At 37.4% G+C, this 15,367-nt stretch overlaps 1 protein-coding gene and 1 non-coding gene across 15 annotated transcripts in view; one reads left to right on the forward strand and one right to left on the reverse strand.

Moving 5' to 3' along the window:
* SYNE1 (spectrin repeat containing nuclear envelope protein 1) overlaps positions 1 to 15,367 on the reverse strand; it is a 536,476-nt gene that overhangs the window by 154,663 nt on the left and 366,446 nt on the right. For 11 of the 14 annotated variants that reach the window (XM_077149294.1, XM_077149293.1, XM_077149295.1 and 8 more), the window contains 3 exons: positions 8,102 to 8,308; positions 6,898 to 7,071; positions 1,163 to 1,354 (listed from right to left, as the gene is read on the reverse strand). In XM_077149294.1, the coding sequence (XP_077005409.1) occupies positions 1,163 to 1,354; positions 6,898 to 7,071; positions 8,102 to 8,308 (573 nt within the window). The remainder of the gene's footprint in view (positions 1 to 1,162; positions 1,355 to 6,897; positions 7,072 to 8,101; positions 8,309 to 15,367) is intronic. The other 3 variants (XM_077149300.1, XM_077149298.1, XM_077149297.1) reach the window with 1 other exon arrangement.
* Positions 6,103 to 6,209, forward strand: LOC143675155 (U6 spliceosomal RNA). Its single transcript, XR_013171399.1, has one exon. It is a non-coding gene; the product is annotated as a U6 spliceosomal RNA (small nuclear RNA).

A 15,367-nucleotide genomic window follows, 5' to 3' on the forward strand; every position in this document is an offset into this window, starting at 1 on the left:
TTATGTCCTGCCAGTGCCTGCACTCAAATACTCTGCTTTTTCTCCTGTTACTCAATTTTCCACGTATAGCCCTGTGCTCTTTTTCCTCCATAAGAATATCACACTTGCAAATCTCACTCCCTTCTCACCAGTTTTCTCTCTACTGAGTCACTTTCATCTTCAAGTAAATGTGTCATTATTTTTATAGTATATACTGTATAGTAGTGGGCACATAGTAGCTCAATAAATATTTGCATAATTTTATGTATAAAGTAAAAATAAATAATATCTAATTGGTGGAGTTTAAACAGAAGCAAAAATTCTGGACAACTATAGGATGTAAGTTCCATGGGGAGAAACCTAAATGAAAGTATTCTAAGTTTGTTATATTGGTCTGGAAGGAGATAAGATAATGTTTGTGCTTTATGGTTAAAAATTAGAATGTAAAAACAAATAATTAATAAAACAAAAGCACTCAGTCCCTTAAAACCAAAGACTTTAAAAGGAGAAAGCAGAATAGAAAAAGCAGGAAAGAAACAGAAAATAAAATTGAGATATGAGTCCAAATATATCAGTAATTACAAATTTAAATGAACTAAACTTGTCATTTAAAAGCCAGAGATTTCATGAGTAGATAAATATTTAAAATGAACTAAATATAGCTAAATGTTCTTTTTAAGAAACAAATCTACAACATAAGGACACAGAAGGGTTGAAACCAAAGAAAAGCTTAAAAGCTCCAATAATAAAACCAAAAATCATTATTAGGAAACAGAAGACAGTAAAAAGGCTCAATTCCTCTAGAATATGTGACTCTAAAATTATACAGCCTGAGTATATCTCAAAAGTAAAATATAGCAGAAATAAATGCAAGTGTCATAGAATATTTCCATCAATCCACTATCATGTTAAAAAAATTTTTAAATGGTGTATTTGCTAGATTGTAGCAATTATTTTTTCTTTCATTTTCCTTTCCCACACTGCAGTCTTCAGGTCTATGGAATCAAACAGTCCTCACAAAACCTATTTGAAAATCTTTGCCAAAATCGGAGTGTGAATTAAAACCACATGCTGACATTTCAGTGTCAAGTGGGTACATACATCAAACCGGATCAATTCCCAGCCCTTTCCCTTATTTCCTTCTATCTCACATACTCAGAAGAGGCGTGGGCCCCACCCTCACCTGAATGGTGAGCTGCTTGTTGTGCAGAGCTCTCTGCAACTCCAGGAGGCTCCCCTTGAGTGTCCTCAGTTTCCCTGCAAGCTGCTCAGCTTCATCCTTGGTATGAGCCTTCCCCTCCAGCAACAGGCTTTCGTTATGGACGGAGAGCTCTGACAAGGCCACCACCTTCTGCTCGATTTCTACCAGCATGTTCTGGAGAAGCAAAAATGTAGATGAAATTCATCTATCCTGCCAGCCTCGGTGAGCAGAGTTTCCCACAGCGAGACGCCATACTCCCTTAGTCTTTCGCCAAGGGGACAGGTTTTCATATTGTTTTCCTGGTTACAGCCTTAAGGAATAGTATATAGATTTTTTAAAAAAAATTCTTTGAGCTTCTTAATTTTTCTCTCTCTTTTTTAAGATGAGGTGTTTCCTAATGAAACTTTTTTTTGGAAGAGGAGTAGTTACAGAAAACATCAAAGGAAAAGGCTTAGTATAATCTCACTACTTTAGAGTTAGGTTATGGCATTTATGGTTAAAGATCACACATGAGCAATTCTTTTCTGGCCTAAAGAGGGTCCTCACTTTCAAAACATTGCTACTTTGGGTTAATTTCCTTTCAGCTTGCTGCTGTTATACTGATATGATATATTTTTTAATTTACATTTCTGGAAGTTTCCTTAACAGTTTACTTTCACTTTCTGTGACAACTCTTAGTGCTACAGGGTTTTCCTCTAAAGTGAAGATTAAACCCAGGGAAGAAGCAAAACAGCTCCCCTTTTTCTGAGCGAAGATTAAAAAACTAAAATAAAAACAATCAGGACTAACTATAATATAAAAACCTTTTAAACTGAAGTTCAGAGCATGGGTTATCAGGTTGGGGTCTGTTGTAAAGGATCCCAGATTATAAGTTCTTATAGCAGTCACATATATTCAGGAGTTGTAACTTTATTTCTAAATTCTGAGATGCTGAGCTTTTGTATATAACCTGGGCATTCCCAGAAACTTTGGGTATTTATATGACCCCTGAGATTCAGAATTAGATAGAGTGCTGAAGCTATGAAAGTCAGTAGTACCCAATATAGGAACGGCTTAAAAAGTTGAAAAAGGATCTGATTTCAAGTAGATCTATGAATGAAGCTGATCTGGATAAGACTAAGGTAAATCAGAATACAGGGTAAAGGATGATGTCATCCATATTTTAAAACTTCAACCTTTGTGTGAGACCAAAGGAAAATTTATATTTTGGGTAGTGCTTTTTCTAATATAACTTGTATGGTCAGTTTAGCTGAACACCATAAGTACATGGAATCTTGAATAGGGCATGAAACTTTATGGGTTTGTCAAGGTCAGTAATGATGCCCTGATATATCTCAGACTGATTTGGACAGTGAATGAAGAAGTATTTGGAAAGTCCCCTTGGGGAACTTCCTCATCTGGAGAATTTCTGATAGTCTCACAAGCAGGGAAGACAACCAAATCAATTGGGCAAGCCCTCAATCTTGGGTTTGCCCCTATGAAACTTATTCCGGCAAAGGATAGGTCAAGCCTACTTAAAATCAGGCCTAAGAGTCACCCCCAGAGAAACCTCTTTTGTTGCTCAGATGTGGCCTCTCTCTCAAAGCCAATGCAGCAAAGGAACTCACTACCCACCCCACTACATGGGACATGGCTTCCAGGGGTGTAAATCTCCCTGACAATGTGGGACAGAAATCCAGGATGAGCTGGGACCTGGCATCATGGGATTGAGAAAGCCTTCTTGACCCAAAGGGGGGAAGAGAGAAATGAGACAAAATAAAGTTTAAGTGGCTGAGAGATTTCAGAGTCGAGAAGTTATGCTGGAGGTTATTCTTACGCATTATATAGCTATCCCTTTTTAGTTTATGGTGCATTGGAGTGGCTAGAGGGAAGTACCTGAAACTGTTGAGCTGGGTTCCAGTAGCCTTGATTCTTGAAGATAACTGTATAACAATATAGCTTACAATGTGGCTGTGTGATTGTGAAAACCTTGTGCTTGGTGCTCCTTTTATGTAGGGTATGGACAGATGAGCAAAAAATATGGATAAAAAATAAACAAACACTAGGGGGAACAAAGGTTAAAGTAAATTGGGTAGTTGGAAATACTAGTGGTCAGTGAAAGGAAGGAGGAAGGGGGAAGGGGTATGGTATGTATCAGTTTTTTCTTTTTTCTTTTTATTTCTTTTTCTGGAGTAATGGAAATGTTCTAAAAAATTATTAGGGTGATGAATATGCAACTATTTGATGATATTCTGAGCCACTGATTGTACATCATGTATGGAATGTTTGTGTGTTAAGATTTGTCAATAAAAATATTTTAAAAAAAACAAAAGCAATCAAAGTCAACAAGATTCTACAAGAATCTATCATTCTAGTTTTATATCCCTTGACTCTGAACTCTGAAGCACACTTTAATTTATATTTAATCACTAATTCATTTATGAAAAAAACATTATTTTCCTGAACAAATTCAGAATTACTGCCATCAATTTTTAAGAATATAATTTTAAACGAAAAAACCAGAACCAAATGGGAAGGCAAATTTTTTAATGAAACAGGACTTATGGATGATTTAATGAGGACTATCACTGTGAAATCAATATAATTCTGTGCAAGACTGACTCTTCCTTTGACAGAGTAGGTACAGTGCCCAGGGCCCATATTTGTAGAAGTCCAGGAATAAGCTTTTATTTTAGTTTCTTTTGAAATTAGAACAAAAAAATGAACATATTGATAAAAGATTATATAATAATTACTCTAACTTGGATTATATTTGTCTTTAAACCAGAGCAGTTGTAAAACATAATTTTCAATATTTTTTTTTGTGGAGGAAGGGGCCCACAGGGGCAAAGTGCCCAGGGCCCCACAAGTCATAACTGTGGTTCTGATTGTGTAACAGCCACAATTGTATTCATCATACAATTGGCTCAAGTACCAGGTATTATTTGTATGAGGAGCTATTGTTAATTTATGCAATTTAATATACATCTAGTTTCTTAAAAATATGGTCAAAACGACAAACAAAATAGAAAAGAAAAACAAAACAATCAAACAAAAATAACAACAACAAAAGTATGGCCAAAACTTTATACCTTATAAAAGTCCTGAAATATATTATCTGAATTTGGGACTTTTGTGTTACTACAAAAATAGAAATATCCAAAAGGGAGAATGAGAGTGATGATCAAGTACAATTTCATTACAAGTGAAATGCTAGTGCATGCAATAATTTCAAGTGTTAGAATGGGATACGAAAAACAGTTCTCTCTTTTTCGTAAAGGAAATATTATAAAAAAATGATATAAAGAATAGAAAATACTAGCATGTGGCCATCTAGTGATCCCATACCTCCAAGGCAGAGAAAAATAATGCTTTGAATTCACATACATAAGTTTTCCAGAGACTTTTAAAAATCCAAATTATAATGATCACTATTACGAATCTCAAATCATAAACAGGAATAACAAAAATGGAATATAATAGGCTAACTTAAAAATAGGTAGCTTTCATTAATTAATGTTTTTTGCTTATTTCCTCTGATTCCAAACAAAAGAAATGTGAAGTCATGCACACTGACATTTAACCCTGCAGAATAGGTGAGGTTTTCTAGAGACCTGGTACCTTAAAGGTCTAGAGATCTTAAATGAAAGAGCAGAGAAGACACAGCTCACCCATGTATGACGATTAATATGTTGATTATCATTGAACATTGATGATTGGTACATGGGGGTTCATTATACATTCTATTTATATATGTGCTTAAAACTTTCCATAAAAAGGAGGTAAGAAAGTAAAATTAGAATGACACTTTAAAGCAATTACCTCTCACATTAATTCCTAGAGCTCTAACATGGGATGAAACAAATTCCCTGCTCCAGTAGATAACCTTTTCATGTTTAGCCAGTGTGTCTACCTTCTGTTGACAGCTTTGCCAAGTTCTCCAAATAGTATATTGGGATTAGAACCAAAATTGCAACACTGCACCAAGGGCATTTTCTGTTGAGTCTAATACGAATTGCTAATACGAATTTCTCTCATTGGGCTTGTATTCTTTATAAGTCAGTAAATATAGACACCATAAGTATTTTAGTACTTTAAAGACTAAGTCTTTGAAAATGTCCTTTAGAAGCCAAAACTGTCCTAAAGAGTAGATACTATTGGTAAATTTTTTCAAAAGACAAAGTCCAAGTTTGGCTTTCATTTACACTTTTATAATTTATTTCTACTCTCTAGACATAAAAAGTATATGGCTTGTGTAAAAGCATATATCCATTGCAAGCCTTTTAACCATTATATTTCCTGTAGTTAAAGAAGTATTTTGTCAACCTCATACCCACTAGGATGGCCATTATTAAAAAATAAAACAAAACAAAGCAAAACAAAAAAATACAAAATAACAAGTGTTGGCAAGACTGTGCAGAAATAGGAAATATCATGCGTTGCTGTGAGAAAGTAAAATGGTGCAGCTGCTGTAGAAAACTGCTCATGGATTCCACAATAGTTTAAATATAGAATTACTATACGACCTTGCAATTCCACTTCTAAGTATATACCCTAAAGAATTAAAACAGGGACACAAATAGATACTTGTATACCAATATTCATAAAGGGATTATTCGTGATAGCCAAAGGTGAAAGCAAACCAAGCGTCTATTAGCAGATAAACAAAAAGTGGTATTTACAAACAATGGAGTATTATTCAGTCATAAAAGAAACTGAAGTTCTGTAATATCTACAACATGGATGACCCTTGAAGCTATCATGTTGAGTGAAGGAAGCCAAATGCAAAAGGACAGATAAGTGTGCGCTTCCCTCTGTAATAGTTTAAAGCTGTATGAACCCCAGAAAAGAACATTCTTAAACTCAGTCCATTTCTGTGGGTGTGGACCACTGTACGTAGGATCTTTTGGTGAGGAGGATCTTAACTTAAGATGTGATCTACTGTGCTTGCTTCGGTGGCACATATACTAAAATTGGAACCATGCAGAGAAGATTAGCATGGTCCCTGCGCAAGGATGACACGCAAATTCGTGAAGCGTTCCATATTTTTTTAAAAAAAGATGTGATCTACCTCTTTCATGGTGGATCTTAATCCACTTACTGGAGTCCTTTATAAGAGAATGAAATTCAGGCAAAGAGACAGTTAGCCACAGAAGCAAGACCTGAAAGCAAAGAAGCCAGGAAGAGAAGAGAGACCAGCAGATGCTGCCATGTGCCTCATCATATGACAGAGGAGCCAAGGATCACCAACAGCTGGTCTTTAGGAAGAAAGCATCACCTTGATGCCTTGATTTGGACATGTTCACAGCCTCAGAACTGTAAGCTCGTAAGCTAATAAATTCTAATTACTAAAAGCCACCCCATTTTATGATATCTGCTTTCAGCAGCCCAGCAAACTAGAACACCCCTTATATGAAATAACTAAAGTAAGCAAATTCAGAGAGACAGAAAGTAAATTACAGGTTACCAGGGGATGGGAGGTGAGGAGGAAGAATGGGGATTTATTCCTTAATGGGTACAGAGCTCCTGTTCGGGTGATGGAAAAGCTTCGGTAGGGATTGCCATTATGGCAGCATGATAGTGCCAATGGAATTAATGTCATGAATTTTACACTTAAAAATGGTTAACACGGGAAACTGTATTAAATATACAGTATCACAATAAAAATATATATATGTGTCATCAGAAAAATAACTGTGCTTTGTGAGGTTGGCCTGTTCCTGGGAGAATATTCATACCTGGCAGTCCACCAGCTGAGCTTCCATATCCATGGTTTCCATGGGGGCAGCCAGGGCACTGTCCAGGGTGGCCTTGGTGCTCAGAAGCCAGTGGCCCAGCTCGTCTGCCTCGCAGCGGTATCTCTGCAGTGCCTGCTCCTGCCTCTGTTCCTCCAGCTGCTCGTTTAGCTTTTCCTAACAAAGGCAAGTAAAACGTCACCCAGATCCCTCTCAGGAAAAAACTCCACGTATCCACTGCCACCGTGATACAGCTGTGGTCCGTGCTAATCCTGTAATAGACAAAACTAGGAAGCACTAACACAGCCAACAATAGGGACACGGCTAATTGAATTAAGACTAAATGGATTATAACTCAGTCATTAACATTTTAACAAATACGATATAGCAACGGAGAAAATGCTTGTGATATAGTGCTTAGGAAATATAAGACTAAAAATGTATCCGTGCCTTGGATAGAATGATATTCAATCATTCTATTATATGATTCTATATCTATTGAATGATATTCAATCATTCTACTATAACAAAAGGAATTAAGAACCTGTTCTGTGCTGGAAAAAGTGCTAGGACCTAGAGATCAGAGAAAGACCCTATAAAAGTCTTTCAGTCTAACCCCACGATACAGTAACAACACAAACATCATATATTCTCACAACTGAGAATTACAAGAAAACAAGAAAAATGAAAAGAGCTGATGTTTATCATGGGTGGCTGTTGTCGCAATTCACCTGTTTTTTTTTTTTTTGCACCTTAAATGTTCTTTGAAATTCATCTCTGTATCAAAGAATATTTAAGGTGCAAATTGATGTGCCTGAACTGGCTCATGATGACTAGACAGGATTTAGTTTTCATAGCATTAGTCATAGTGGGAATTATTCCTAAAATGCTCCTAAATATTTAAACATAGCAAATCATTAAGCAAACTTTTTACAATTATTCTTCCCAGCACTCAAGTCTACAGAAGTATTTGCTTTCCACATTCCCACTAGTTCACGTATGAAATGAGCCAGATGGGGGCGACAGGACATATTCGTGGTTGCCTGATTCAATGCTCTATTCACAAAACCGGTCCTGAAACACAGTGCCGGCTTCTTATGCGCGGGAGCTGATAAAGAGGTACAACCTGTAAGAAAGCTAGGTGTCTGTTAACACGACTTGAAGAGTTCATTAAGAAATGAAGGGTAAAGTCAGGGTTGCTCATTACCTCTAACAGCTGTTGCTTCCCTGATGCTTTCATCTTGATAGTGGACATTCTCTCGGCCAAGACGGTGAGGGTGGACTGCAGGGCCAGCTGTTCTGCGGGGTCGGACTCGGGGGCCTTGGACACCAGTGCGTCTGCCAGAGAAGACTGAAGCTCACTGATTTCCTCCTGCAGCATGAGGATCTCATCCATCAAAGCCTGTAGGACAGACTGTGGAATCACACTCATGCATTTCTTTTTTTGACTGAATAACAATCCCGCTAGCGAGCTTCTGATGAATTGAGATCAGTGGAAGATATTTCCCTTGGAAGACATGTAACCACCAAACAGGGAGCCTACTGGTCTGACATATTTTCAAAATGTAAGTACCAGGCTGGTGATCAGAAATTTTTGTTTTTTAAACTTATTTCTGTCCCCTAATTTAAGTGCTCTTGGGTAAGTTAATCTTTCTGGTTCTTGACAGGCTTATCCATAATATGATGAGGTTATACTCAGTTATCCCTAAGAGTCTACAATTCTAAGTGGAAAATCAAAATTCATCACTTTCTTCCCTCATGTCACTTTTCCCAAGAAATTTCCCACTCAAAATTTCTCCAAGTTCTAAAACAAGTACCATGTTTTAATCCAAAGCCCACATTATATAAGACCCACATTATACAAACCCACATTATTTAATCCAAAACCCAAATTGTACCAAACCCACACTAATCTAAACCCACATTGTACATTACACAAGGGAGAAATTTAACGGTCTCCTTATTATTCTCTTTTACAAGATTCTCCTTTCCTAACCAACTCTACATTTTGAAGTTTCTCAGGGCTAATTTCCAGACTCTCTTTTCTCTGTTCACAGTTTCTTCCTTCATAATACGGTCCATTTCCAAAAGTTTTAAATGCTTTCTAATGCTGGAAACTTCCAAAAGTATATCAAGAGCCCAGACATCTATTCTAAATTTCAGGCTTGCATATTCAACTTAAATCTTTCATGTGTATCTCAATCTTCAGTATAAAGCCTATTTCTTCTCTTGTCTTCCCTTTTCAGTAAAAGACCCCACCATCCTTCTCATTGCTTAACTGGGATCTAGGACCCATTCTTGGTAACTTCCTTTTCTTTACTCCCCACATTCAATACATCAAAAAAATCCCATTTACTTCCAAAATATACCATATATATTTGTATCTCCACTGCTGTCTCCCTAAGTCGGAGTCAACTTCAGGCTTATCTTAATTGCTATATAGTTATGGATGGGTTCACCTGCTAAAACTCTTGTCGCTCCAGTCCACTCTCCACAAAGCAACTAGAGTGGCCTTCAGAAAAATGTAAATCAGATCATGTCTCTCTCCTGCTTTAAAATACTAAGAGGCTTGTTGCCTGTAAAATAAATTTTAAACTCCTTATCATACTTGTTCGGTCTCACCGTTTTCTGCCTCTTGTACCACACTCTCTTCTCACTCTCCATTTCTGTCTCCTTCAGTCACCCCAGGGCGCCCCAGCTTCTTTCTGGCCTCAAGGCCTTTTTGTACGGGCTGTTCCCCCAAAACTGAATGCTCTTCCCACTCAATCCTCTCTATCCTTGGGGTCTTAGGTTAATTCTCATGTCTTCAGAGAGGCCTTTCCAGATCACCCAATTGGAAGAAAATCCCTATTCTCTCTTGATAGCATCCTGTCCTCCTATTTAACAACGACCTCAAATACACCTGGTTTTTATATCTTATATTTTAAAACCTGCCCTTTAGCTGAAATCTTCTCTGGAGAAATTCCTTTTTAAGATCTGAATGGCCATGTTTAGAAAACCAGGGATGATTACAGGAGAAAAACAAAACCAAAAACAAACAAACAAAAAATCAAGTAAGGGAACAAAGGCTTCATATTTCCCAACAGTTTACATTTTGGAATGTGCCTTTACTTGCATGATTCCTGTCTCTTCTGTAGGACTGTAGGCCTCACAGTAAGTTGAGTGCCTCCTCATAGTGGGCTCTCAGCAAATAATTAGAAACAAAACTTTCTCCTTCCCAAATATCAAACATCATTATGTCCAAATTATATTTTAAATTATTATATTGACATTATTATATACATCTAGAGAAACACAAAGATTATAAGTATACAGATCTATGAATTTTAACAAAATGCATGGACCCATGTTACTGCCTCCCATATCAAGAAATAGAACATCTCTAGGACTTCAGAAGCCCCTTTGGCCTTCTCCCAGTCATCACCTCACTTCTTTTCCAAAAATAACCATCATTCATGTTGTTTGCGAGAGTCATCTGTATTAAGTGTAGAAAGTTTTTTCCATTTTCATTGTTCTATAGTACTTCACTATCAGAGGGCTTGTGAATCTTTTTCATTTAGCCTTTCTAGAGGATTCATAATGGTATCTCATTATAGTTTTAATTTGCATTTCCCTCATGACTAATGGGATTGAGCACTTTTGTATATGCTTGTTGGTCAGCTGGATATACTCTTTGGTGGTTATCTGCCAAAATCTTTTGCCCATTTTCCACTGGGGTCTCTCTTTTTCTCTTTGATATGGGGAGTTCATTGTATATTCTGGATAAGCGTCCTCTGCTGGTTTGTGTATTGTAAATCTCTTCTCTCACTTGTAGCTTATTTTTTTCATTATTGAGGCAATGCTTTCTTTATGATGTCATTGGTAAACAGAAGTTCTTAATGTGTCATAATCCAAAGTATCAATATTTTCCTTTATCGTTGGGGCTTTTTCTGTTCTTTTTAAGAAAACTTTGTCTACCCCGGTGGTTGTGAATATATTGCCTTTAGTTATCTTATAGAAAAATGAAACTTGAAGTATGGTTGGTGGACTGGAGCCAGTTTACAAAATGTTTGTTACCAGTCCATCACATGATAAATACAGATATTGAGTGTTAAACAACTTTTACAGTAATTGCTGTTGCTGTGACATCTAAAGTATGTATATTTAAAGTATTGGTCTTTGAAGGACCAGAATAAAGAACAAAAAGGTTCTTTACCACAGAAAGTTTAGAAAGCATTGTTTCAAAAGCTTCTAATTTTATTTTTACCTCCACATTTAATTTTTGTGCACAGTATAAGGTTGAAGTCAAATTCTTTTTTGTTTCATATAAGTATCTACACTAGTTTGAAACTGCTATATACCCCAGAAAAGTGATGTTCTTTTCCTAATCCAATCCTGTGGGGGCAGAGCTATTGTTTAGAGTGGAAACCTTTGATTAGATTGCTTTCATAGAGACCGACCCACTGGATTATAGGTGCAATCTTTTGATTAGAAGTAATGAGTCTTTATTAGTCTTTTAAAAGAGGAAAAGCTGCTTCAGAGCTGACACAGACAGAAACATTTGGAGATGCAGAGACCAAAAGATGTTATGTGCTTTCCCAAGAGATGCTAAGCAAACCAGAACCCAGAGTTGCTCCCAGAGAAGCTAAGTGATGGTTCACAGATGCTTAAAGAATTATATATATATATAATTTATAATACTGGAATCAGAAGCTAGAAGCAATGGAACCAGGCACAAGGAATGGCAGATGCCAGCCATGTGCCTTTCCATGTGACAGACATTGGCCTTTCTTAAGTCAAGGTATCTTTCTCTGGATGCCTTAGTTTGGACATTTTTATGGCCTTAGAATTATAAACTTGTAACTTAATAATGGCCCTTTTTAAAAGCCATTCCATTTCTGGTAAGTTGCATTCCAGCAGCACTTAGCAAGCTAAAACAGTACGTAGTTGACCCAGCACCATTTATTGAAAAGACCATCCATCTATTACCCATCGATTTGTGGTATAATCTTTGACATAAGCAAATTGTCTTTGTAGATGTGGGTCAGCTTCTGATCTCTGATTTTGTTCCACTGATCTATTAGGCAGATTGTGCCAATACCACACTAAACTAATTACTATAGCCTTGAAGTCTCAGTGTCTGGTAGAACACGTTCTTCAACTTTACTCATCTTCTTCCAGGTTGTCTTAGCTATTCTTGACCCTTTGCATTTATGCATAATTTTTTTCATGTATTTGCAGTTTATCTTAGAATAAGGTTTCCATTCTCCACCAAAAATCTTGCTGGGATTTTTAAATGGATTGCATTGAATTTATACATTGATACTGTTTATTCTCATATGTTCAAAAGGTTTTATTTCTCTAGAAAATTCCTTCCTACTATTCTGTAATCATTTTTGTGGAACCTGATTGATGCAAGTATAAAATCTATTATTTTGGTCTGTTTTATAGGCTTTTCTGTAACTAGACTGGGTTCATTGTCTTTTTCACCCTGATCTCATTTTCTCATTTTCTCCTCCCTGCCTTTCCTCATACTTTACTATGCCTCCTACCCACTTCTGTTGCCTATTCCTGATTTTCAAATGATATGTCTTCCAAAAGACACATTTATCTACCTCTGACCATATTAGCCCACACTTCTATTTTCTGGATAATGTTTTGGTAATTTGAGCCTCCAGAAACATGCTTTTTAATCACATTCACTTAAGAGCTTGTCTATTTCAGCCGTGCATATAGTATGTACTTAACACATCTACTTGAATTGAATTAATTACCATTTTGATAGATCAAACCACTTATCTAGATCACAAAGCAAACAGGGGTAATAAAAGCCTCCTCATTTATTCTCAATGGTTGCAAACAACCAAGCATACAGTGAAGTTATCAGCTTCTCTTTCGAACTCATAATGTTCTAAAGGAGCTCTCTGAATGTTCTGCATAAGAATTAAATCAGGAACTGTTTGTTTTTATCATGGTAGAGTCAAGTCTCTCTATTCGTGCTTCAATTTACTCTTAAGGAAGAGAGTGTATTTTTGGAGGGCAGCTATTTTATTGACCTTAACGCTCCAGCAGTCAGACATGTCTTCACTTCCATAACTTTGCCTGAGTACAAGAGCTGGTTACCCATCGGCTCCCCACAACACCTGATTCAAAAGTAAGGAGAAGAAGATAAAACACAAGTCTTTGGGTTTCTTTTTGTGTTTGTGAACAGGGTGCAATTAGAGCCCTTACTCAGGTGGCTTAGTGAGGTTCCTTGAGCTTCTCTAAAATGACTCCTACTTTAAAAGACGGAGCATCACATGGTGTTCACATTGGGTGCAACACCAAATGTTAACATTGATTTTATTATTAAACTTTCAGAACTATCCATATCAACACAGTTCTTTTCATATTCTATTTAATTTGAGTTCTTATATACATTAAGAAACAAAAACAAAAACTCTCCAAGTTCTGCCAACTTTCTATCACTAAGCTTAGTGCAGCAAAGACCAAGATGCACTAAAAGCATTAGACACCCATGACAATGGAATGGCAGAGGTCCAGCACAATAGCCATGGTCAGCTGAGGGACTGCATAAAAGTTCAAAAATTAAATCTATCACACAATGTAGAGAGGCTAATGCGAAAGGCACAGCACCTTTCCTGAATCCAGTAGGCTCAGACAATATCTAGAGGAAAAATGTAGGACTTAGGTCAGCTCTTCAAAGAAATGTTGATACTTCCAAGGGCGTGCTGGCAAAGAAATGGCAATGGAAGTATTTTACTGAGTTTTAGAAACTATAAAAAAATACTGGACTTTCTCGCCCCCATTCGGTTGAGATTTAGAAATAGTAATTCTATAATAGTGCTTAGGATTTTTAAAGTACCATTTGAGGAGCTCAGAACAAATTTAGATGCTGTAATACCACATCAGACTTTTCATGTGGGCAGATCTGTCCTAGATCTTTGTGGAACTTAGATGTGGATAAGAAAAGTTAGCAAAAGTAGGTCAGGAGAAAACACTAAATTTTCGAAGAGATGAGAATGATACTGAATTGTAGATTATTTATATTTCCCTCCTTTCCATCAGAGCACGAACATGTGAGGCCTCAATGGAGTTAGCTCTATCCCTTCACTTCCTAGCAGGGTGGTTGGCCTTTTGAAAGAGAAGTCACTGATACATTTCTAATTTATAGTACTTAGCATCAACTTCCAACTTTGAGTGTTCCCCATTAAATTGCTTGAACAAAGTAATAATTTTACTCTGCACTCAGTTTCTATCTATTTTCATACTGAAGACTAGCAGTGCAATGACAGTGATTGGGAGCCAATTTGCATTTGCATGTAAGAGCCCAAGAAGGTCAAGGAAAGCCATCAGGATCCTGCCTTCATGCAGTTCTTAAATCCTGTGGGACCCAAGCAAAGGGTCTTTGGAGCTGTGGCCAGCCACCTGGGCCACCAGGATGATGAGCTCTAAACAAAGGAGGAGATGACCTGAAGGCAGAAATGAAGAGTCACCATATCCAGGCCCTCTACTGGAAAGCTGCCTCCTAAGAATTTGAGTGTAGAACATTCAGACAGACTCTGATTCAGCACTTGAATAATTTATACTATGTTCCTTGTGGGTGCTGTGATGGTTAATTTTATGCTGGCTCCGTAGGGTATCCAGTTGCTTCATCAAGGTAGGTCTAGATGTTGCTGTGCAGGTAATTTGTATGTGATTAGCATCTGCCATCAGTTGTAGTCAAGGAAAGCTCCCTGGATAATGTGGGTGGGTCTAATCCAATCAGTTGAAAGGCTTCAGAGAAAAAGCCTAAGGTTTTCTGGGGAAGATGAAATTCTGCCTCAAGTCTACCATATCACCTCTTGTCTGAGATTCCAGCCTGTTAGCCTCCCCTATGCTCTCACAATCACATGAGCCAATTCCTTAAAATAAATCTCTTCATATATGGATATACATAAATCCTATTATCTTCATTATCTTGATGGTTTTGTTTCTTAAAGGAGAACCCATCTAAAGTTGGCCTGAGGAGCTAGCTGTAATCCAATGTAGGGACACTCCCTTCCACTCCTGAAACTGCAGAACTGCAAAATCCCAGGGGGCACATCAGAACAACCCCTTCAGATAAGGATGGTGCATTGACATTTAGAAAACCGGAGTACCTGTTGAAGAGAACTGTGGGCCACGAAGGCCCTCTAGAGAGGGGAGGACCTGGGAGTATGGAGCCCACTAAGAAAATGGGTGGTGCTCAGAGGACAACAGCACTGTAATAGGCACCCAAGTCCCTGAGTGGCCCCATGACTAGTTTGGTCCAGGTAAACAAAGGTGAATATTAATTTCATCCTTTTACAGCACCTCTCCCCCTAAAAACTAGGCTGACTATGGGTGACTTTGAGACAGCAGAAAGGCCGAACAAGGCAGTTTTGCCAAATCAAGACAGAAATGTGGATGATGCGCTCTTTGAGCGCTATCTTAAGAAGTTACAAGAGGGTCAAGAACCTGAAACCACTATTTC

The sequence above is a fragment of the Tamandua tetradactyla genome, chromosome 2 (assembly GCF_023851605.1).
Source record: "Tamandua tetradactyla isolate mTamTet1 chromosome 2, mTamTet1.pri, whole genome shotgun sequence".
Taxonomy (NCBI): domain Eukaryota; kingdom Metazoa; phylum Chordata; class Mammalia; order Pilosa; family Myrmecophagidae; genus Tamandua; species Tamandua tetradactyla.